General features: G+C 48.6%; 1 protein-coding gene across 1 annotated transcript in view; it reads left to right on the forward strand.

The window, feature by feature from the left end:
* The window catches only part of LOC140216305 (uncharacterized), a 50,466-nt gene that overhangs the window by 18,986 nt on the left and 5,932 nt on the right, over positions 1 to 25,548 (forward strand). The window contains exons 4-5 of the mRNA XM_072286688.1: positions 11,074 to 11,168; positions 17,155 to 17,294. Coding sequence (XP_072142789.1) covers positions 11,074 to 11,168; positions 17,155 to 17,294 — 235 coding nt within the window. The remainder of the gene's footprint in view (positions 1 to 11,073; positions 11,169 to 17,154; positions 17,295 to 25,548) is intronic.

Here is a 25,548-nt window from a genome sequence, read left to right on the forward strand (position 1 = left end):
AGGCGGGCGAGCTGTCGGGCTTCTTCGGCGCGCTGGAGATAGCTAGCGACGTCAACATTCTCTTCGTCAGTGACGTGGGGCAGCATGGCGTCGAGCGTCGTCGTCGGGTTCCTGCCGTAAACCAGCTTAAACGGCGTGATCTGTGTTGTTTCTTGCACCGCCGTGTTGTACGCGAAGGTTACATACGGCAGGACCGCGTCCCACGTCTTGTGCTCGACGTCGACGTACATTGCTAGCATGTCGGCGAGGGTCTTGTTTAGGCGCTCCGTGAGACCATTCGTCTGCGGATGGTAGGCAGTTGTCCTCCTGTGGCTTGTCTGGCTATACTGCAGAATGGCCTGGGTGAGCTCTGCTGTAAAAGCCGTTCCTCTGTCGGTGATGAGGACTTCTGAAGCACCATGTCGCAGCAGGATGTTCTCGACGAAACATTTCGCCACTTCGGCTGCGCTGCCTTTTGGTAGAGCTTTAGTTTCGGCAAAGCGGGTGAGATAGTCCGTCGCCACGACGATCCACTTATTCCCGGATGCTGACATCGGAAACGGCCCCAACAAATCCATCCCAATCTGCTGGAATGGTCGGCGAGGAGGTTCGATCGGCTGTAGTAATCCTGCTGGCCTTGTCGGTGGTGTCTTGCATCGTTGAGTCTCGGCATGTCTTGACGTAACGGGTGACGTCGGCGGTCAGACGCGGCCAGTAATACCTTTCCTGTATTCTCGGGCTGGTGGGCGCAGGGGTCTTGCCCTCCAAGGCGGGACTCCCTCTGAAATCTTCCCGCTCGCAAGAGCACGTGTCCGGCGCCTCACAAGAGGCAATGGACACTACACCCATCCTCAAGGCGCACCAAGCGCCTAAGGAGCGGCGAGGTTCCCTCGAACGCTCCAGAAAGAACAAAACCCCTATTACAGGGCCTCGAAAGGGTTCTGTAATCTAAGGCATCCCGTCCGTTTCCGTAAACACAGCACCAATTTATTTTAAATAAGGATACACAAATCATTCAATGGAACATTAGAGGTCTCCTTACAAACCTTGATGATTTGCAAGAACTCATCCACAAACATAATCCAAAAGTGCTGTGTTTACAGGAAACACATTTAAAATCCAGACTCGCAAACTTTCTCCGTACGTATGTTACGTTTCGTAAAGATCGTGATGATGCCATCGCATCATCGGGTGGTGTTGCGATTCTCACACATAAAAGTATAGCATGTCAACCTTTACAGCTTCGAACGCCCCTTGAAGCAGTGGCGGTGCGAGTTGTTCTGCTAAACAAACTCATCACTATTTGCTCGCTTTATATACCCCCACATTACAAATTAACTAAACATGAATTTCAGTCCTTTATAGATGAACTGCCAGAACCCTATGTTGTTCTTGGCGACTTCAATGCGCACAGCTCCCTGTGGGGCGACTCTCGTATAGATGCGCGAGGTCGTCTTGTTGAACAGTTCCTCTTCTCTTCTGGTGCATGCCTGCTGAATAAAAAGGAACCCACATATTACTCTCTAGCAAATAGAACATTTTCTTCAATAGATCTTAGTATAGTTTCCCCGTCTATACTGCTCGAACTTGAATGGGAAGTTACGAAGAATCCTTACGGGAGCGATCACTTTCCCATACTGATAAGAACATCTAAAGAAAACGAATATCCTCCGCAAGCTCCCAGGTGGAAGATAGAGACAGCCGACTGGGAGAAATTTCGAACTCTCACTAACATCTCATGGGCCGACATGTCTTCTCTAGAAATTGATGCTGCTGTAGAGTATCTTACATCATACATAATAGATGCCGCATCAAAATGCATATCCGAAGCGAGTGGTCTGGCATGCAAACGACGTGTACCGTGGTGGAACAGCGAATGTAGGATCGCCCGTAAGAATCAGAACAATGCGTGGGGGTTGCTACGCGCTTCTCCCACTGCAGAGAATCTTATGAACTTTAAAAAATTAAAGTCCCAAGGCAGGCGAACCCGCCGACAGGCCAGAAGAGAAAGCTGGCACAAGTTTTTATCGAGCATTAACTCGTTTAGGGATGAGGCCAAAGCCTGGAACAGAGTTAATAGGATTAGAGGGCGGCAAACACATTCACTCCCCCTGGTAAACACACAGGGCGATACACTACAAGACCAGGCAGACTCACTTGGGGAGTATTTTGAGAACGTGTCAAGTTCATCAAATTATTCACAATCCTTCCTCAAATACAAACAAATAGAAGAACGTAAGCCTTTCAACAGAAAATGTCGTCAAAATCAACCATACAACCGTCCTTTTAGTGTTGCAGAGTTCAGAGCTGCCTTGAGCGCATGCAAGAGCTCTGCACCGGGATCTGACAGAATCATGTATGAAATGCTGAAAAACTTACACAATGACACGCAAGTTACACTACTTACACTTTTCAACACTATCTGGGACGCAGGGTACCTTCCGACTGCATGGAAAGAAGCCATTGTGGTCCCTGTTTTAAAACAAGGCAAAGATCCTTCCTCAGTGGCAAGCTACCGCCCGATAGCCCTCACAAGTTGCATGTGTAAGGTATTTCAAAAAATGATAAATCGGCGCCTCATCCATTTCCTTGAACAGAACAAAATACGTGATCCTTATCAGTGTGGCTTCAGGGAAGGGCGCTCCACAACTGATCACCTTGTACGTATTGAAGCAAACATCCGTGACGCATTTGTACACAAACAGTTTTTCCTATCCATATTCCTCGATATGGAGAAGGCATACGACACAACGTGGCGATACGGAATCTTAAGAGACTTGTCAGAAATGGGCATTCATGGTAATATGCTAAACCTCATAGAAAGCTATTTGTCCAATCGCACATTCCGTGTAAAAGTCGGCAATGTACTGTCACGTCCTTTTACACAAGAAACTGGTGTACCCCAAGGAGGCGTGCTTAGCTGCACGCTCTTTATAGTGAAGATGAACACGCTCCGTGCTTCATTACCTCCGGCCATTTTTTACTCTATCTATGTGGACGACATTCAAATGGCTTTTAAATCCTGTAACCTCGCAGTGTGCGAGAGACAGGTACAGCATGGTTTAAACAAAGTATCAAAATGGGCAGAGGAAAACGGATTTAAAATCAATCCTCACAAAAGTTCTTGTGTACTTTTTAAACGAGAGAGAGGCCTGGTCCCGGATCCTTGCTTAGAACTGTGTGGACAACAAATTCCTATCAACAAAGAGCACAAATTCCTAGGTATCATACTTGACGATAGACTCACTTTCATTCCACACATCAAATATCTCAAACAAAAATGTCTAAAAACAATGAACATAATAAAACTTCTATCCAAGACTACGTGGGGTAGTGACAGAAAGTGCCTAATGAATCTCTACAAGAGCCTAATACGGTCACGATTGGATTATGGGGCCGTAGTGTATAACTCTGCCGCCCCGAGCGCGCTAAGGATGCTGGATCCTGTCCATCATCTAGGTATCCGACTAGCCACTGGTGCTTTCAGAACAAGCCCGATCGAAAGCCTATATGCCGAATCGAACGAGTGGCCGCTCCACTTACAGAGATCATACGTCAGCTTTAGTTATTTCCTTAAAGTGCATTCCATTCCTGAACACCCATGTTTTAATATCCTTACCGATATGACGTATGCTACACTTTTCCGCAACCGTCCGTCTATAAGACAGCCTTTCTCGCTGCGTGTGAAAGAGCTTAGCGATGAAATGCATGTCCCACTCCTGGAGCACCGCTTAATGCGCCCAACCAAGCTATTACCTCCTTGGGACTGGCAGGTCACAGAATGTGACGTATACTTTCTAAAAGTTTCAAAGCATGCTCCAGAGGTAGAAATTCGAATGCATTTCCTAGAACTTCAGTACAAACACTCGTGCACAGAGTTCTACACAGACGCTTCCAAGTCACATGCCGGAGTATCCTATGCAGCCGTCGGTCCTTCTTTTTCGGAATGCGATGTACTACATCCAGAAACAAGTATTTTTACGGCAGAGGCCTACGCTGTATGGTCGGCTGTGAAGCATATAAAGAAAGCAAAACTCCAAAAAGCTGTTATATATACAGACTCCTTAAGTGTGGTGAAGGCCTTAATGTCACCCTACAAACATAAAAATCCCGTACTTACTGAGGTCTATTCCGACCTGTGCAAAGCTTATCTATCTAACCAGCAAATCATCATATGCTGGGTACCCGGCCATAGGGGAATCGAAGGTAACGTTTTGGCAGACCAGATGGCTACGTCAATTACACTCCCTGCTGTTAATAATACTGCTTTGGTGCCTCTCACAGATCTGAAACCTTACATACGAAAGAAACTGCGAAACCACTGGCAACGCATGTGGGACGCAGAAATAAATAATAAACTGCACGTTATAAAGCCCCGGTTAGGTTTTTGGCCCTCCCCAACAAAATCTCGGCGAACAGAAGTCCTATTCTGTCGCCTCAGAATAGGACACACATTTGGGACCCATAACTTTTTACTCACGGGAAACGATCCTCCAACCTGCGGTAGATGCGGTGAGAGGCTGACCGTCCTCCATGTCCTCTTGGAGTGTCGGAAAGCCGAACCTGAAAGAAAGAAACATTTTCCGCTAGCATACCGTTATTACATCCCTCTGCACCCGGCTATGTTTCTTGGTCATGAACCGCTTTTTAACACCAAGGCAGTCCTCGACTTCTTAAAAGATGTAGTTCTACACGTCATAAGCCCATTAAATTCGTAGAGCATCCTCGCTCCAGAGGATGCCGCTGCGATAATTGTTTTAAATAGCACATGCCTCCAGGCCCTTGTGTTTCAAGGGCTCTAAGGAGGCATTAGTGCTCTAGCATATCTTATATAACCTGATTTATCTTTAGACATCATATCATTCTTTTTAACTGTCTTATTGTTCATAGTACACTTCATAAGTCATCGCCATAATCTTATTATACAGATTTTACGCACTTTAGCGCTACCATTTTTAAGGCCCCTCTACAGCCACGGCACACCAACTTCATAGTACTCATGATTTCACTGCAAACTAATTAACACGGACATGGCGCTCTTTGGCCATATCTGGCCCTTGCGCCACTAAACCACACACATCATCATTATTCTCGACAGCGTCCGGGAGAATCCGAGGTGCCCAGCGGTTGGGTCGTCATTTAGGGCGTGCAGTATTTCTGGACGCAGCGCTGACGGTACAACAAGAAGGTAGCTGGCGCGTTCTGGTGAGATGTTTTTCACGAGCAGGTTGTTTTGTAGCGTGAACGAAGACAACCCGCGCTTAAATGCCCTAGGGACAACGTCGGTGTTCCCTTCCAAATACCCGACGATGCCTTTTAGCTCCGGGTCTGCTCGTTGCTGTTTAGTGAAATCTTTCGCGCTTATTATCCCAAGGAAGGCGTCGTCATCCTCGTCTTGCCGCGGGGGATCGATGGGGGCGCACGATAAGCAGTCGGTGTCGGAGTGTTTCTCCCGGACTTGTATATTACCGTGACGTCATATTCGTGCAGTCTCGGGCTCCACCGCGCCAGCCGTCCTGAAGGGTCTTTTAAGTTAGCTAGCCAGCACAACGCGTGGTGGTCGCTGACGACTTTGAATGGCCTGCCATAGAGGTAAGGGCGGAATTTAGCTGTAGCGAAAATGATGGCGAGGCATTCCTTTTCAGTTGTAGAATAAGTGCTTTCCGCTTTTGACAGCGACCGGCTAGCATAAGATATCACCCGTTCAAGTCCTTCTTTCCTCTGGACTAGGACGGCACCGAGGCCTAGGCTACTGGCGTCAGTGTGGATTTCGGTATCGGCGTCCTCGTCGAAGTGTGCAAGTACCGGCGGCGACTGCATGCGTCGTTTGAGTTCTTGAAATGCCTTGGTCTGCGGCGTTTCCCACTTGAACTCGACATCACATTTGGTTAGATGTGTTAGCGACTGCGCGATGCGTGAAAAGTCCTTGACAAAGCGCCTATAGTAGCCACACATGCCAAGAAATCTGCGCACTGCCTTCTTGTCGGTTGGCTGCGGGAATTTTGCGATGGCAGCTGTCTTATGAGAGTCGGGGCGTACTCCTGATTTGCTGATGACGTGGCCTAGGAGGAAAAGCTCATCGTAAGCGAAGCGGCACTTTTCCGGCTTCAGAGTGAGCCCTGATGACTTAATGGCTTCTAATACTGTCGCAAGCCGCCTAAGGTGATCGTCGAAATTTCCGGCGAAGACAACGACGTCATCCAAATAAACAAGGCACGTCTGCCCCTTCAGTCCGGCTAACACCGTGTCCATGACGCGCTGAAACGTTGCAAGCGCCGAGCACAGTCCGAATGGCATGACCTTGAACTCGTAGAGGCCGTCTGGCGTGATGAAGGCAGTCTTTTCGCGATCTCTCCCGTCGACTTCTATTTGCCAGTAGCCAGACTTGAGGTCCATCGACGAGAAGTATTTAGCGTTGCAGAGCCGATCGAATGCGTCGTGTATCCGTGGAAGGGGGTACACATCCTTCTTCGTGATCTAGTTCAGTCGACGAGAATCGACGCAGAAGCGTAGGTTTCCGTCCTTTTTCTTCACCGGGACTACAGGAGAGGCCCACGGGCTTTTCGACGACTGGATGATGTCGTCGCGCAGCATTTCGTCGACTTGTTGCCTAATAGCTTCACGTTCTCGCGTCGAAACTCGGTAAAGGCCCTGGCGGAGTGGTCGAGCGCTCTCTTCGGTTATTATGCGATGCTTTGCGACTGGTGTTTGTCGAATCCTCGATGACGTCGAAAAGCAGTCTTTGTATCGTCGAAGCAGACTTCTGAGCTGTTGCTGCTTAATCACGGGGAGACTTGGATTTATGTCGAAGTCTGGCTCGGGAACTACGGTCGTCGGGGTAGATGCAACAGAATCCGAGAGGACAAAGGCATCGCTGGTTTCCTGAATTTCCTCGATGTATGCGATCGTCGTGCCCTTGTTGATGTGCTTGAACTCCTGGCTGAAGTTTGTCAGCAACACTTTCGTGTTTCCTCCGTGCAGTCGAGCGATCCCTCTTGCGACGCAAATTTCACGGTCGAGCAATAGATGTTGGTCGCCCTCGATGACGCCTTGTACGTCAGCGGGTGTTTCGGTGCCGACGGAAATAATAATGCTGGAGCGCGGCGGGATGCTCACTTGATCTTCGAGCACACTCAAGGCGTGGTGACTACGACAGCTCTCCGGCGGTATCGCTTGATCTTGCCACAGCGTTATCGATTTCGACTTCAGGTCGATGACTGTGCCATGTTGATTCAGGAAGTTCATGCCGAGAATGACGTCTCGTGAACACTATTGGAGGATAACGAAGGTGGCAGGGTAAGTCCGGTCATGACCGGTAATTCTTGCCGCGCAGATCCCAGTCGGCGTAATCAGGTGTCCTCCAGCGGTCCGAATTGAGGGCCTTCCCATGCAGTCTCAACTTTCCTCAACTGGGCGGCGATGGGTCCACTCATGACAGAGTAATCGGCTCCTGTGTCTACTAAGGCAGTGACTGCGTGGCCGTCGAGAAGCACGTCGAGGTCGGTGGTTCTTTGTCTTGCGTTACTGTTAGTTCTTGGCGTCGGATCACGGCTGCGTCGTGTTGAACTGAAGTTGGAACGTGGCGTCGTCCAGTTGTCTTTCGTCGGTGTAGTCTTGGCTTCCTGATGTCGTCGGGACGGCGGCGTGTCGTTATGTCGTCGAGGTAGTTTATTCGGTGTCTTCGTCGGCGGCGGAGGATCTTCGTCAGTTCGACGAATAGCAACCGCACCTCCATCGGTTGCTGCTTTTAGTTTTCCGGATATGGGCTCGCTGACCGGCCGCGGGCTGGGCCAGTGTATGGTCGGCGCTGCGGCGACAGGTAGCGGCCTGGTGATGGCGAACGCGACGGTCGTCGAGAGCTCCACTGAGTAGCGGCGAGGTTGTCGGCGATATCGCGGAGGCGTTCACCTTGCTGCGGGCGCGGAGCATTCACGGCGAAACCTCGCAGTCCCATCTCCCGGTATGGACATCGTCGGTAGACGTGACCCGCGTCTCCGCAGTGGTAGCAGAGCGGGCGGTGGTCAGGAGCGCGCCAAATGTCCGTCTTCCTCGCGTAGGTGCGCTGGGCGACGGGTGGTCGTGCTGGAGGCGGCGGACGACGGAACTGCGGCGTGACAGGGCCCTGGCGTGGTCGCGGAGGGGGACCTTGACGGCGTACGACGGCGGCGTAGGTCATCGCTTGCGGCTCAGGCTGCGGCGATTCAAGGGTACTCTAAGTTGTTGTTGGAGCTCCTTACGCACGGCGTCGGCAATCGAAGCCACTTGAGGCTGTGATGATGGGAACAGCTTTTGTAGCTCCTCCCGCACGACAGCTCGGATAGTCTCGCGTAGGTCGTCGGTGGCCAGTGACTGAACTCCGGCGTAGTTTGTCGAGTTCGTGCGGCGGTCGAATTGCCGGTTTCGCATCTCGAGTGTCTTCTCGATACTGGTGGCCTCGCGAAGAAACTCGTCGACGGTCTTCGGTGGGCTTCGTACCATTCCAGCAAAAAGTTCCTCCTTCACACTACGCATGAGCAGGCGGACTTTCTTCTCCTCAGACATTTCTGGGTCGGCGTGGCGGAACAGACGGCTCATTTCCTCAGTGAAGATCGCAATCGTCCCAATCGGCAGCTGCTGTCTGATCTCCAGTAGAGCTTGGGCTCGCTCTTTTCGCACGACGCTTGTAAATGTTTGCAGGAAGCCGCTACGGAAAAGTTCCCAGGTCGTTAAGGTGGCTTCTCAGTTCTCGAACCACGTCCTGGCCGCGTCTTCCAATGCGAAGAAGACATATCGTCGTATCGTTTGTCGTCGCTGTTCCAGTTGTTAAACGTAGCGACTCTCTCGTACGTCTCAAGCCAGCTTTCCGCGTCCTCCAAAGTTGAACCGCGGAACGTCGGAGGCTCCCTGGGCTGCTGCAGCACAACGGGAGACGCTGGGGCTGCCATTGGGTTGGACTTGGTGGCCATCTTCCTAGTCGTCTCAGGCAAAAGTCGGTGCTCCAGTGTCAGTCCTTGCAGCCTGCGGCTACCTAGCTGGTTCTTGGCGACGTTGGTGTCTTCCGCGTGAGGGCTTGGGTCACGGCTTTGTGGGGGCGTCCGGTACATGAACGCAAAGCACCTCCACCAGATGTCACGTGGTCATGACGTCAAAGAACACAGTAACAATACTGTGGAAGGCAAAACTAGCTTTTATTGGGCGAACCTGTGCCCACAAAACAGGCTACACTTAACGCACAACGAGAGCGGCGAACACAGTCGGCGGTCGTCGAAAATCTGATCAGCGGGTTCAGCGCGTCGGCTTTGATACAGCAGTCATTGAATGTTCCAGACAAATCGTTGGGACCCGCGTGCCTTCCACAAAGTTCTACACCATTCGCGTCACGCGATGAAATCAGATAACACAAGGTTCGGCGACAACAGACAGCGTATAGAAGCATCGATAACTTTCCAGAAACTTCGGATACATGCAGGCGCGTCGCGCGCTGTGCGATTACATTTGTTAGGCGGCGAAACGTGGTCGCCAGATACAGATAAGTACACGTGTCAATATCAACTAAGGGGCAGTTGAGATCACCAAAATATTTAACGACTTGGTTTTTTGGAACCTGCTTTGCACGCACTGAAAAAACGCATCTTAAGAAGTCTCAAACTTCCAGTAACTTGGGCGAAAATATTTCCCCAGCGTAGTCTTACGTAACTGGTAAGCTCCTCACTTTTTTTGTTTGGGGAGAGCAACGTTAGCATACCTCGGGTAGGTCTTATGAGGCGTTCGTACGCCCCACGCTCTTGGATGAGACATTTTCGATTCGCATTTCCCGTCCTGTATGTACAGCGCATCTACCACAGCGTGCTTGCGCTTCCCTGCGATGCCAGCACGGCAATAGCAGCTCCCCGCTAGGATTTGTTTGCTGTCGCCGATCTGCAAGAATCAATGTCACCTTTAATTTCATGAGTCCACACCGTAGATAACGAAGTAAATTACGCTGAGCTTCACGCATCTTGCTGGTGAGCTGATTTTCGTATGCGGAATACACCTAGCAGTCACTTCCGATCAGTGTGAGTTAAGCAGTTCCCTCATGTCCCGCTCCGCTTCAAATAGACGACTGCCTTTCTCTAAGTCCTTTCTACCAAAAAAGCTGTAAAGATCTTGCAATTCCCGAAAGCCGGCTCAAATTAACATCGGCAAGCTGTTTCGTGCCATCACTACCGTTTCACAGAGCGCCAAACACGCAGCGCGAGCCGCTGACCCCGTGAGTAATCCTACCGCATTCAAGCAACTGTTCGTCAGATGGCGCTAGGAGTACGAAAGATAGGGCGCCGCCTAACACTTGCAACGTGCCCATGTGTCCGATGTAGAGACACATGTCCCAAAGATGATGCAACACTGGAAATGATCGCTCGAGGATATTGCCCCTGAATACAACTTACCTTTGCTTTTGGTGTGCCATCGCAGCTGATACTGCTTATAGTGATCGCGAGAGAGCGTTCGGCATGCAGGTCTTCCGTGGATAAGGGACTGTGCTCGCGAAATGTAGCCTGTGCAGCTTCGTCGAGTGCAGTTTGCATGCTTTATGCGCGTTGGCTGGTAACTGGGACTTGCCTGCTTCGGCGAGGTGCACATTTGCACTTTGAAAGCTGGGACTGGAAATATACGTTCCGTCTTCGTTTGCACAACGTTTTGTACTGCACGGCCATTGCTCGTGTTCGATTATGTGGTCCAGCACCCAATGGCCACGCTGCCCGTCGCCATTCTTGGAACAGCTCAAATCACGTGCACAACAAGAAAGCACGCCGAGAGACCCATCAACTTGCAAACGGTGAGCAAGCGATGCGCCTGGGCGCCTAGGCAGAACTGAGAGACCAACAGTCGCGTACGGTTCGGGGACGTTCGCCATATTTGCATCACTACCACTCAGTGCCAGGTGTACGCGTCGTCTTCTTAGGCGCTATTTAAAGGCTACGTATAAGAAAATTAGATACTTACCAGCCCTGTGGCTTTGCCAGGATTGCTTTGATTGTATGCATTTATAGCCAACTTAGCCCGACTGAAATTTCATTGCAGTTGGTTTTAAGGCCGAAATTTAACAAACATGCCATAACTTTTTGGGCGTTGCAGAGCTGGAATCCCTAAGAGCCGAGCTGGCTGCTCAGCAGGTCCAGAGAGCCGAGGCTGATGCCAAGCTGCGAGAGGGCGCCTACTGGAAGGCCAAGGTGTGTGTGTGTTTCGAGCTCGCAGTGGTAGCCCTAACGGGAGCGAAATTACTTAAGTTCGCTTGTTATCGAGCCCCATTATGTTGCCACTGTATATTTATTGTGCAGAAGTAGAAACGGTATAAAAAGAATAAATGGAGAAAAAAAATCAGTGTTTATTGCTCAGCCTTTGAGACAAAGCTGCACTAACAAAGTTGCACAATTGACTGCATCAAGCACAGTCAATGAGAGCGAAATTGAATCGCACTGCTTGAGTCTGGCTGCTGCTATTCATACATGAATAAAAGCACATTTTGGAGTAGTCGGTGGTGCATGCATCGGTCCGACAATGTACTGTAATGTGTCAAATGTGCATACCAATTGTTAATGATAGGCCTATCTGCTTACTTCAAGCGATGACGTTTGTAAAGCTTCTGATAAAGCAAGCTTGTCCTGCTTGAGTGTTAGCATAATGGCAGTGATTCTTCAGTAAATGTCATCACCTGCTGGAAGCAAAAGAACTCATGTGCAGCAGTGCCTTTGTGTTGAGATTTGGCGACAGCACGTACGTGATATTTTATATTGGCGGTATTGCTACGAACCCCATTTCTACTGCTCTCATACATTGTCTGTCTGCAGATTAACCATGACTACTGGTTTGTGACCTGTTTAACTCAATCACAAGAACGTTTTCCTTGCAAAAAAAACTGAGAAATGGCAACAGCTCAGTCTGCGTATAAATGTGACACCATGCCCGCACAAAGGATAGACGGAAATTTACACTTCAGAAACAGCAGCGTTGTCCACTGGTGTCCTCAATGGCTGTGTGCGGACCTTATGATAGCACAGAAATACCAGCAAGAAGACAATGTGAAAGATCACAGCAATAAAGGAGCAAAACATTTGGGGAGATAAGTGTTACTGCGGCATCGTAGCAGCACATGGCTGCCAGTGTCCCATAGCTCTTTCCACTTATATGCTGCCTTATCACTGCCTTGTGCAATGCGGAGCAGCATGCAGTGAGGTCTTTGCACCACTTCATGTTTGGCTTCACTGCATGAGGCAGTTAAGTAGTTTTTATATTGGTAGTTCGTTATACCTGGTGCTGCCTTTCAAATGCATATAAAGCAATAACAATGTACATAGCTGGGCATGGCAGTTGGAAAACAACTTCTTTATTAGGAGAATTGGGTAATGATTGCCTGTTTTTACACAACTGTAGAGCGATAAAATCAGGAAATTTGTGGGTGCCGGTTGGAATCAGTTGGTGCAGGACGGGTAATTGGAGATCGAAGGGAGAGGCCTTCGTCCTGCTGTGGGCATAAAGCAGGCTGATGATGATGATGATTGTGATGTATTCTATAATGATCAATATCGTTTTTCATTCTTGCCAGTCTTAAGAGTGGCTCAGATGACCCCAGCACTCGCACCAAGCGGCTAATTCCGGGCCGTAACAGTGGTGTGCCAATGTCAGAGATCAACACGCTGTGTGGTGACATTGTAGACAATGAAGAAGGGTGAAAAGAAAGGAAAACTAAATGGATATTAAGAAAACATGGCCCTGCAGTGTGCACGACAGCCTTTCCCACGTTGTCGAGGTAGTGCCTGTGTTCCCAGATGAGTACGTATTCATTGCCATTGGGGTTCATTGACGTCATTATCTTTTTTATCTTCGTCCTTTCTGTCGACTTAATGGACAGACATCCTTGTGTCCTGCCCATTTTCCTCACGAGTCAATCGAGGCACTGCTGATGTTCACCTATGGATGGTTCTCTCACCCTCTGCAGAAGGCACCTTAGAAGAAAATTATTTTGAAACGTTACTGGAGTTCTGGGGAAGCTATGACATTTTGTTTTCTTGCTCACACACTTTTTTCTTGCTTATTGTAAGCAGCGTCAGTGTTTGCTGTGGCAATATTGTTACGAGCAGAAGAGAGGTTTAAAACGTATTCACAGGCTATTTACAAAGCATTCACTAGCATACAAGAGGGAAACCAGTCCGTGCAACAGCGAGCGTCATCTCTGACTGTGCTTGGTAACATGACCCCTGGCGTTGAAGGTGTTGTCCCGGTGCGCGCTAGATCGTCTGAGCGGTATCACTTGAGGCAGATGACCTGGAAGACATCGGCGGAAGGTTGAGACATGGTAGAATCGAGAGGCGTGTTTCATATGTGATGGTGGTCACTTGGTTTAAGGCATGGTATATGCCAGAGTAAGGCAAAGACAACTTTTCACAAAGGCCAACTCACCGTGACGGTGTCCAAAGAACAATTTCACCAGGATTGATGTGGATATCGTGGTGGCAGGCATTATAAAAGCATTATATTGCTTTTCTTGTGAAGCAGTAAGGCACAGGTAGACAGACCGGTGTGCCTCTACAGATTTGAAGATGGTGTCACGGGCATAATCCGACGTGTCAATAACGGTGGGAAGGAGCATGTCAAATGGCAGCGAGGGGTTTCTTCTGTACAAGAGATAAAAAGGGAGAAGAATCTGTAGAGTTACGACAGGAGGAATTATAGGCAAATGTTACTAAGGGCAGAGCGATGTCCCAGTCATGGGTTGGCAGAAACATACACGGCAAGCACGTCTTTGATTGTTCTGTTAATACTCCTTGTGAGGCTGTTGGCCTGAGGTTGGTACGCCGTAGTCAACTTGTGCTTTATGGCACAGGAGTACAAGATGTTCTGGACAATGTTTCATATGAAATAACGGCCCTGGTCTGTGAGAAGCTGTTGAGCAGCACCATGTTGGAGTACAGTCGAATCTCGTTAATTTGAACACGCTTAATTTGAAGTTCCAGTGTATTCAAATTGACGCTGTGGTCCCGTCAAAGTGATGTGTATTTCAATGGGCGAAAACGCCCAGTAATTTGCATGCACAAGCATTTGCGATGGTTAATTCGAACATGCCACACTCCAACAATGCTTTTAGCAGTGCACCAAATCATGCGGCGGCACCTCCGACTAGCATTGCTCCAACCCCGCCATAGAGAAAAGCCTTAGGAGAGACCCCTCAATGCCGCACGTGAGGAGAAAAAAAATAACGTGGTGGAAATTTAACCCTCTCTCTAATAGCAAGGTTGACGTTTCTGCATCGCTCCATAATGCCCCAGTCACACTAGTGGCAAGATGTGCTTCACGGGAGGGATCAGTCCTGGGCCGATTTTCGGTTGGCTTGGTTTGGTCTCGTTCGGGATTGTTCTTTTACAACGACGGGTCTAAGCCGAGGTGTCCCTACGGAAAGGTTGTTGGAGATGGCGCGCCATATCTTATACTGTGCGACAAGACAGAGCTTGAATGCAGGGACGCAAAGGAGACAAATACCTCATTCTCCTTGTCTTTTGAATGCGGCGACACAGCAACAGGATGGAGCACACCAACATGATTGTGATCAGTGGCAACGACTTCGTCATCTTGATAAGACGTGACTTGCATTAAGAAGGAAGGATAAAAAACGTGAACACAGCTTCAATCTGTCAGCAGACGAAGGAAAAAGCGTGCGAGCATGCAGAGGGAAGCAGCGGTAGAGGCCCAGTCCAGCTCCGGCAACTCCGCTGCTTCGGTGGCAGAGGTAATTAGCGGCATCCATCAAGCTGGCAGGAAAGCAAATCTGGTTCCTCCCAACCTTCCTTGCAACTACGCTCTCCTCGCCCTCCCTCTCACCTCCGTCATAAATCCTTCAGCTTTGACGGTCTTCGCATGCGCGTACCTTCGCACCAGCTTAGCCTGCTCCCTAAAGTTTCGTTTTCTGCCATTATCGGAAAGCGAGCGTTGGCCGGCATGGGCAGTTTCATGGTCCTCATTCGCTGTGTGCTTGTGTGCTGCAATATTCCACGACTCGCACCGTTCGTGCATCATGCTACGGTGTACGAATACTTCAAGAACAAGTACATTTAATTCCAACTCATTTTAATTAGAACGAATTGTTGGACCCCTTCGAGTTCGAGTTATCGCGATTTGACTGTATGTCTCCGAGGACGAAGTCGGCGACATCGGTTACACAGCTTGTTGGGAGAGCCCGAATGATCGCCTACCGGGTCATGCGGTTGGTAGTGATGGTTATCCACTTATTTCCGCAGGCAGGTAAGCGGAAAGGGCCAAGAATGTCAATACCAAACCTAACTAACTGCTCTGATCGTACGTCACGGGGCTGAAGGCAGCCTGCTGGGAGCACTGTTGGTTTCTTGTCGAGCTGCATTGTTCATAAGCAGCGACGTAATGGCAGACAGAAGAGTAAATACCAGGCCAAAAGAAGCAATGACGAACACGGTCGTACATGGCTGCGAGGTGACCTGCGGTAGAAACATTGCGTAGTTGTGCAAGGACCGTTTGGCACATATGTGTGGAAATAACCAAAAGCAGTTCAGGACCGTCGGGGTGCATGTTGTAACGGTACAACACGCCATTGTGCATTAAACATCCACAGGGAAGGGGAAGGTGTCTCAGAAGTCAGCCGGAGAATGACCCCTTTCATGTAGGGCTCACGGCGTTTCCCATTGTCGATGTTCTGAAGCGTAGTAAGCGACAGCATGCGGGTATACTTGCAGCAGTTGGGAAGCTCCGGTTGGTCTAGTGGATGGCGCAACAAGCAATCAGCGTCTTCATAAAATTGGCCACTCTTATGCACAGATGTGTCTGGGTTCTTTTGGAGTCGTAAAGCCCACGGACCGAGACTTCCAGTGGGATCCTTTAGGGATGAAACCCAACATCTACAGTGGTAACCACACATTAACGGTCACTAATTCAAAAGCAACAATATCACACTATTTTACGTCATGTTTGCATTATCTTCCAGAGTGGCTGAAAGTTGTCCTCGTTGATACATTGTTGGTAACTTGGGAACAATGCGAAATGACGGGACAGGAAACAGTGCAGGGGCTCAGACTAACAAGCTTTATTTAAAAGAACATTTATGCTGAATAAAGATGTGAAAACGGTTTAAAGTCGGCTCAGTACAACTCCAAATTGCCGTCTTAACAGCCAGAGTGCACAGTTAAGTCACCTTGTCAGACTAAGAAATTGTCAAGATATTTTGCCTTTTTATCAGGTACTCAATCATCGGAGAGAAAAGGACTTCATTCTATTCAACAGACATTCTGTTTATAAAAAGACCGTCATGTACTCGAAGTGAGCTGTAATCAGTGTCGGCCTACTAATTTGCTGGAGACTAGATGGTGATGTGTATCTTGATTTCAGTGTACCTAAAGTTATGATGGCTTCTTATATTTGCGTTATGTAATACTAGCAAACTGTCAAGCATATTCAGTTTGTTTTGTTGCCCAAAATTTGTAAGTAATAATTTTTTGATAAATTTTCTGATATTTGACTTTCAACTTAGCTTTACATTCTTTCATTTCTTAACTCAATTTGAGATTCGATTAGAAATATATCTTTAGGTTTTCACAAACCCCTAGTGATTGCACATCTCAAGGGCTCTTATGACACACTACAGGCTTCACAAATCTATGTAAATACTTCGTAGAGTTGGCTTCAGTTAATTCGACCCTGGCGGAATCTGCAAAAGTGGTCAAATTATCCGGTGGTTCGAATTAAGCAAGATGCAAAAAAAGAACTCCGAAACACACTGCTGATTCATTTGGCAACATTTGCCCGCTACAATCACTCCCCAATTAAACAGACGCCCACTTTCTGTAAGTCTGAAGTGGAAAACTAACGTAGAAATGACATTAAAACTTCTAAACAAAGTAGATGTCTAATAAACACCTGATATATTAGTTCGAATTAACTGGCAAAGGCCAATTTTAGGATTGAAATAATGGAAGTTGAGGCCCATAAAACTGCACGGGTGCCAGCCGGGCCCTTCAATTGGGTTCGAATTATCTGAAAATTTCATATACCGAGAGTTTAAGAGAATTCTACTGTATAACTTGTTATCACAAGTAGAATAACAGCGATTGTCCCATCCCGTCATTTCCTGAAGTTCGTGCTATAGCTTGAATGTGAACGGACCAGCATAACAGCGAGCGCTGTTTGTGCGGCCTTCAGGTGGAGCATCTGGTGAAGCGGCTAGCCTCTGCGCGGCAGCGATCAAGGCGGCTGGCGGAGCGGGTGGCCACTCTGGAGGTGCACCTTGATGGCGCCCAGTCGGCAGCAGGCTGCCTCTACTCGCAGAACACGCGCCTCAGGTCAGTTCGCGGTAGGGGTGTGGGTTGACAATGGAGTTGCACGTCTCCACCGTGCCAGACTTACTGATCTTCTCATGTGGGACTTAGCGGAGAGATATGGTGTCTTTTTGCCTAAATTATTTTACTGCATAAAAAACATTTGAATTACACTGAAGCATGTTTGCACACAAGTTCAGAAATCCATAATCAATTCACACTATTTGCTACCCAAGATATTTGTGAAATTGTCATGAAAATGTAAAATGGACATCTATTACAAAAGAATGTCTTAATATCGGCATGTTTTATCACTGTAAGTCTTTCGATTTTAAAGGCAGGCTATCTGGTATGTTTCCATGTCATTTACAACGGATCCACATACAACATATTGATATTAAAAGACCATTCCTCTCGCTTAGTTTGGTCTGCCTTTATTATTCATGCAAGGATTCTGCTTCTAATAAATCCACCTGTAATGGACCATCGGCTACAATGAAGAAATTTTACGGAAAACCTTCTACTTACTTTGTTTAAGTAGTTCCTCACAGCAGAGCCAAAGCTGCGAGGCCTGCAAGCACAGATTATTGCTCGGTGAGCTGTACATAGTGCCATAGTTCGGTACACGCTGCTTTAATAATGGCCTTGACAATGGTCTCTTCAGTAAATGCTTACTTGGAAGCTTCTCTGCATGTCATAGCTGCTGTATCTCGCACAATTTTGCTTTCCTTTTTAATACAACATTTATCGAGGCTCTGTGATGCTGAAAATAAAATTCTCCATTTGTTTGAGTGAAACAGTGCAAAGAACCAAAGAAATCTATGCAGCACTTCCGTATAGACTGTGATTTGTATTTAGATACTGCAAACAATTCACGGTTTTGACACTGACTAAATTCATGTGTAGTCAACCCAGCTATTGCATTGCGGAGGGCTCCATCCTGAGTATTGCTTCGTCCTTTGGAAATATGGCGTTCGCAGGCACGCCTGCATGGTATCATTCCAAGCTGCTCTTAACACAAAGGGAACGAAGCAGCTGATGTTAAACCTGCTTGGAACAGTGCGGTGAACGTGCAAGCACAAACTCGGTAGTGAAGAGAACGTTTGAACTTACGGGCCAGCAAGCGCACGCTGTACAAATGGATGTTACAAGAAGGACCGAAGGATGGCACCACGATCCCATGCAATAATACATGCTGGCCGAGCACTCCTTCTGAATCCTCCGCTTCCTCCGTTTGCACAAGCCTTCTCCTATCCAGAGGGAAATCTATATATCCAGAGGGAGATTAAGGTGAACTGCAATTATTGTCATGGCATCATTGGAATCGGACATAGGCAGGCGGCGTGTTCTGCGACTCTCCCCAACCTCGTTGAGGAATGGACACGGTGGGCAAAAAAGATTCAAAGCCCCTTGTTTCAAGACTAACTAAGGGCCATAGAGAGGGCCCATGATTTCGCTGAAGGGCATGGCCTGACAGTGCCAACGTGGGAGCGGCCCACCTTGGCTTAAAAAGTCGAGCCTCAAGACCTCGTTTCAATAACATTTCACGCGCACACATACAAATGAAGACGAATTTTTTAATGCGTTACTGCGCACACATGCGCTTGCGTACAATCTGGTCAGTCTGTATCTCTACCATTGTCATGCTGTCGTCACAGATGGACAAAAGTACAATCAATGCATGCAGCCATATCTTCAATGTTTGGAAACTTCTCAGGACTGCGATATTGTGGCAATGCCTTTGCCGGCGCCACTCCTTTTTGTACTCTGTCAGTGGGAAGAGCGGTGCTCCGCTTGCATTACCAATGATATCAGCTGGCCGTGAACGATGGATTGTAAGGGAGGCATATAGAATCGTGCAGAATGCATTGACTACAAAATCCACTACAATGTCAACTGTGCTATCATAGCCGAATGATGGGCAGGTATTGGAGTGCAGCTATTAGGCGTGCATTCCTGCGGTGAGCTTTACCATGCTTCGGCGGCGTAACAGAGCGAACAAGCACAGCAAAAGATGGAAGAGCCAACGCAGAGCGCAGTGGGATGTGAAATACAGCGAGAGCGAGGAAAGTGGACGAGGAGGGTACGGTGGAAGCATGAGGATTAAAGTGAGGGAAGCCACCTTGAAGCACCACGAGGTGACGCTCGTGTCCACACATGCGTGACAGCGGCGGCACTGGCCATGTGGAGGAAAGCAAAAAAGAACCAAAAAGCTCACCTTCGTGCATAGCATTTGTTGCAGGTGTTTCCCGGTATAGATTAGTTTCATAAGCTTCAGTTGCTGGGAAGCGGTAACTGTGTGGCCGGTCTATATTGCCACCTGCAGTAGTGGGCACTGTGCAAGAGAAGCAAGAACAAGCAAGGAGTGTGCATGCAACCCCTGCCCGCTCGAAGCCAGGTCCCAACGCAGTGTTTTTCGGGAGCCAGCTGTCTGCATTAAACGTTGCGAGTCCTCTTTGAACACACACGAGAATGTGGTGGAGGTGCGGACTCCAGTCCATCGGGCCAGCTGTAGGATCAGGGGACTAACTCCAGAAGACAACACAGCGATTGCAGCCACCTCAACTGGTATGGATAGCACGATGACGACCAGGTACACAATTCAGAACCCACGAGTTCCAAAGTCGTTCCATAGCGACGGGTTTGAAGACATCGAAGACTGGATGGCTGACTTTGAGCGCGTGGCTAAGTAGAACGAATGGCACGAAGCGATTAAACTTAAATGTTTATTTTTGCCTGGAAGATGGCACAGGTACGTGGTTTCTAAACTGTAAGGAGCCACCGATGTCTTGGCCCGAGTTCCGCCGTCAGGTCCTAGACACCTACGCCAGTACTGATCGCAGTGAACGAGCAGTACGTGCGATACAGGCCCACGTCCGGCTTCCCAACGAAAGTCTCACCACATTCGTCGAAGACATTATGCACCTCTTCAGACTAGCAGACCCAGGAATGACCGTTGACAAGAAGTTGCGCCGCCTGATTTAAGAGTGAAGGAGCAGCTCTTCACTGGTTTTGTACGGAGCCCTCCGAAGACAATCGCCATATTTTTATCTGAGGCTGTCAGTATGCAGAAGATGCTTCAGCAGCGATCGAACTACTACGTGCGACAAGGGAATGCAACTTCTCATTCTGATGTTTTCACGGCCACCGGAGGCAATGACGACAACCTCCGAGAACTCATCTGCACGGTTGTGTGCCAAGAAATGCAAAAGGTTTACGGCGTGTCAGAGGCTATGGTGAGCTCCACTGCGCGAGTGTTGTAAAAAATGAAGTGCACCAAGCGCTCCGGTCCAGCTTTCCTCTTGTTAACACTGCGCCTGCACTGACTGAACACCGGCGTGCGACCTACGCGGAAGCCCTCAGACTCCCTGCTTCATCACCTCCGTTGTTTGTTCATGTCGCTCACCCAGTTGCACTTTCACCAGCCCAGCCTGTACACTACATCGCAGAACGATGGACTCCTCCAGCGTATCCCCCTGCCGGCCCTCCTGTTGTGCTTCAGCCGGAGCAGCCGGTGCATTACGCCGACAATCAACGCATGACCCTTCGGAAGTCGGAAGGTTGGCGAACACCGGACCGCCGTCCTATAGGATTCCACTGCGGGGAGGCAGATCATTTGCACCGTTAGTGCCCATACTGACGTATCGGGTTGTGGGGCTTTTCAGTCTACTCGCCGCCACCCAAACCTGGCCAACGACCACGTGATATTGAAGATCATTTGGCGCAACAGCGCACGCCACCACCTACCCAGCGACAGTCGCGCTCGCCATCACCAAGGCGATTTTCACCGGCGCCCCAGTGATCTTTGTATGCAAGATTGTCAAGTCCCTGCCAGCAAAACTAACTATAGCGACCTTTGGGGGCAAGGCTGCTGGGAGTGGACACGATGAAGACCTCCGATCGACGCAAACAAGGACGAGCACTGCTTCGACGTCAACTTCAGCTGAACAGAATGACCGGCTTTCACTCGAAAAAGCGGGGGTGATCGATGGTTACGTGGTTAGCGCTTTCGTAGATGCTGGTGTAGACTTTTCTATCTTGATCGGGCAGATGGCTGCACTTCTGGAAAAAAGTAAGTACCCCTTGGCATGGCTCGCAGATTCGGACGGCTGGTGGTCACGTCGTTAGTCCACTGGGAAACCGCACGCACGAGTCTGGATTCTAGGATTGACATTTGTGGCGAGCTGCCTTGTCCTGCGCGAATACTCCCATGATGCCATTCTCTAGGTTGCGTTTCTGCAAGAATACGGAGCTGTTATTGACCAATGGGAGGTGTTGTCACCTTCTCAGCTGACCGAGCAAAATCGACGAATACAACAGACATGACGACACCCTTCGTGTTTTCACCGAAAGCATTACCCGTCCTCCACGAGCCAGTGTCCTTTCGGAAGTTATGTGCGCTGGAATGCATGAAGGCGAAGTGGTTGCAGAAAAAAACTTATCCCATCTATTGATGCAAGGTGTTTGTGCGGTTAGGAGTGTGCTACAGCTTAATCGTGACCATTCTCAGTTGGTTGTCACCACCTTCAGCAATGAGCATCGCCACCTTTCTTGCGGTACTTCGATTGCGTTTTCCAACGAAGTCGAGAACATGGCTGAATTTTTTGCCTCTGAAGCCATCGCGATGCCTGAGAAGTCACTGGGCAACATCGACATAAATTCAGAGCTATCGAAAGACAACCAGGTAGCACTGCGCGAGCTCTTGCTTGAATTCAGGGCACGCTTTGCAAGTTCATCTAAGGTACGCCAGACTTCAATCACAAGGCACAGGATCGTCACATGCGATGACGCACATCCGATACGCCAGCAGCCCTACCGCATGGCTGCGAAGGAATGAGAAGCGATTCGTACGCAAGTAAGAGATGCTTGAAGACAGCGTTAGCAAACTTTCGAAGAGCTCATGGTTGTCTCCTGTCGTTCTTGTTAAAACGAAAGACGGAACGCTATGCTTCTGCGTTGACTACCGGAAGCTCAGTAATTTAACCATAAAGGACTTGTACCCACTGCCACGTATAGACGACTCGTTAGACTGCGACTCCCAAGTATTTTTCGTCACTCGATGTGAAAAAGCGGGTTCTGGCAGATTGAGGTAGAAGAACCAGACCGCGAGAAAACTGCCTTTGTGACTCCCGACGACCTCTACGAATTTTGAGTGCTCCCTTTCGGCTTGTGTTAAACCCCGGCTACTTTCCAGCGAATTATGGATACCGTACTCGCTGGATTGAAGTGGCAGACTTATCTCGTGTACGTTGATGACGTAGTAGTCTTTTTTGAAACATTTGAGCAACATCTTTATCGCTTGCAGAATGTGCTAGAAGCAATCCGTTCGGCTGATCTAACGCTTAAACCAGCAAAGTGCCACTTCAGCTATGAAGAGCTCAAGTTTCTTGGAAACGTCGTAAGTGCCAGAGGAGTTCGACCTGATCCCGACAAGCTTTCTGCAGTAGCATCATTTCCTCCTCTGGCCGAGAAGGCCGTGTGGCATTTCCTAGGCTTGTATGCGTATTATCGCCGTTTGATTGAAAACTTCTCTCAGTTAGCGGAACTCCCGACTCGCCTTACAAAGCATAATACGCCATTTGTCTGGATGAGTGAGCAACAAACGGTTTTTGCTGAACTACATCCACGCATGCAGTCAGCACCCGTCCTGGCACATTTTGACGACGCTGACACCGAGGTGCATAGTGACGGGAGTAACATCGGTCTTGGCGCAGCACTCGTCCAACGTCAAGACGGAATTGAAAGAGTAATAGCTTATGCTAGCTGCTCGTTGTCCCCTGCTGAGACGAACTATTCTACCACAGAAAAAGAGTGTCTCATGGTTGTGTGCGCAATCACGAAGTTTCGTCTTTATATTTACGGCCGGCCTTTCAAAGTGGTGACCGACCACCATACCTTGTGTTGGTTGGCAAACATGCGCAATCCTTCAGGACGACTGGCAAGGAGATTGCAGCTACAGCAATTTGATGTCACTATCGTTTACAAGTCTGGCCGCAGGCACGAAGACGCGGACACACTGTCGCGTGCACCCGCCAAATCTCTGTCGAGAGTGAGAGGACCTTGATGCCTTCTTGGGCGCATTACTGCATCGGACCTAATAAGACGGAAGAGTGACAACGCTGAAATTCAACCTATCATTGACCACTTAGAGGGCAGGCCAACTAGCGGTCCTGTATATGCTCCCGCAGGGAGCAGAGTGGCGCATAGGTCCGGTTTATGATCCAGCTCTGCAGTGAAGCCACTTCTCGCGCGCGCAGGAGGCAAATGCCGCGGGGTGTTCAATTTGCTTTTTTGTCTGCTGGTCGCGAGCTGCATGCTGCAACTGTACGCAAGCGCTGAGCAAGGTGACACTTTTTAATGCAGGAAAAGCTCGAACGATTGACGTAGACGGAGAGGCGCCAACCCCCCGAAATTTTTAGTTTGTGTGTACATGTATACACGCACATATACAAAAACATGCACTAATGTACATATAAACAATAGGACTCCTCTCGATCCCTCGAAATAAAATCCTGACTACGCCCGTGGCTCGAACAGCTCAAAATTTCGCGTGCAAACGAGCATTACCTTGAAACAAAAAACGGTGCAATGTTTTTCAGCACGTATACGAAGTTTTCTCGCGGAGGCGGAAGACAAGAAAAGTTCTAAAGGGTGTTTAAAGAAAACTTCACACACGGGTGGCAGACAATTATGTGAGCACATTTTGGCTGCCGAAACGAGACGAATAATCAATGTCGCCAACAGAACTATTGTGCCTGCAATTGTGAGTGACCGTTGACCGTCATTCATCACTAAACGTCGTTCACAGCAACTGCACGTTTTCTATATATGCGGTGCAGGCACGTAAATTTAAACGCACTTCAAATGTTCAGATACGCACATCTTATGCAAAGCTTGTTTTTACGATTCATACCGCAAACTTAACAGCTACTTCGTAGTAGCAAATCTGCAAGTGGAAAAAGATTCAAGAGGCACGAGCATCTAGACCAAATTTATTTCGTAGAAGGGAGTGGGTGAGCAATAGCTGGTGGTACCAGGGGATGAGTGCTGTTTCTTGGAGCCTTGGGGGGAAGAATTCAAAGCCACTGGAAAGGCAAAAAGTTATTAAGAGTAACCACAGGTTATTTTTATTGGACTAATCACATAAGACGACAAACTGGCAAAGTAATAATTCATACATTGCAAACTGTAATACGACAGCACATTTTTCTTTATCTCTTCATACTACTCAGGTTAATTTGCTATAACACAGCGCTTATTAAACGTACAAAAATAATTTCACGTTCCTCACGTCGACTAAGGCTGATCGAACGAGCAACATATTGCAGGCGGTAAATGCTGAAGCCATCGTAGCTGTCTCATAAGCAGGAGCGCACGGTGTCTTCGCTTACTACAAAACAATGAACACAAGCACATGAATCGACTTTACATGAAAAATCAAAACACTGACATAAAAATTTAAGAAATGGTGCAGAAAAAGCCAGGGTGCAGCGGGCAAGTTGTACCTGCTAGCATTTACTCTGTCCTGAACACACTTCTCTTGAGCCGCATAGTCAGAACAATCGTACAAGCAACAAAGCGAATTGAGAGAGTTGGTAAGTTAACATTCTTGGTGTATATCTGCAGCGCGACACAGACGTGTCGTCCTTTCTTTGTACCGCGTATGTGTCGCGCTGCACATATACACCAAAACTTGCACAAGTGAACAACCTCTCATGCCAGGCGTACGCATTTAAGCGTGTACAGGAGTGTTACTCGAGATAAATGCCGCTTTAGTGTAAACAAGCCGAACTCACCTCTGTAAACAGGACGAATGGACCTCGCATATCTCGGTCTCTTTCGGAGCCGGCCGGTCACGTCCGTCCGCACGGCACCGCGTAAAAAGCTTTCGTACCTTCCGTGCGATTTGCGCAGTTCGATGCGCTGCAACCCGTCATACTGGAATACAAGTGTCAAAATGGTCTGCTTCGTAGCACTTCACCAAAGTCATTAGCTTAGTATCCTCGAATACCGTACCTGCGACCAGGAGCCGATTGTTGCTACGCACGCTCGACGGTCCGCTGATTGCAATTTCGGTGGTACTGACAGAAACGAGTTGGCGCCGTTTCGTTAAAGTTGGCTTCGGGGCGCGCAGTTGATCATTTGACGGCATCTTGCACCACGTGATTGAGTTCGACGAATACCGGTGCGAGCGACGCCGGAAAAGGTATGCGCAACTCTGCTCCCTGCGGGAGCATATACAGGAACACTAAGGCTATGGTGTTAGGCTGCTGAGCAC

The sequence above is a fragment of the Dermacentor andersoni genome, chromosome 3, assembly GCF_023375885.2.
Source record: "Dermacentor andersoni chromosome 3, qqDerAnde1_hic_scaffold, whole genome shotgun sequence".
Lineage (NCBI taxonomy): Eukaryota > Metazoa > Arthropoda > Arachnida > Ixodida > Ixodidae > Dermacentor > Dermacentor andersoni.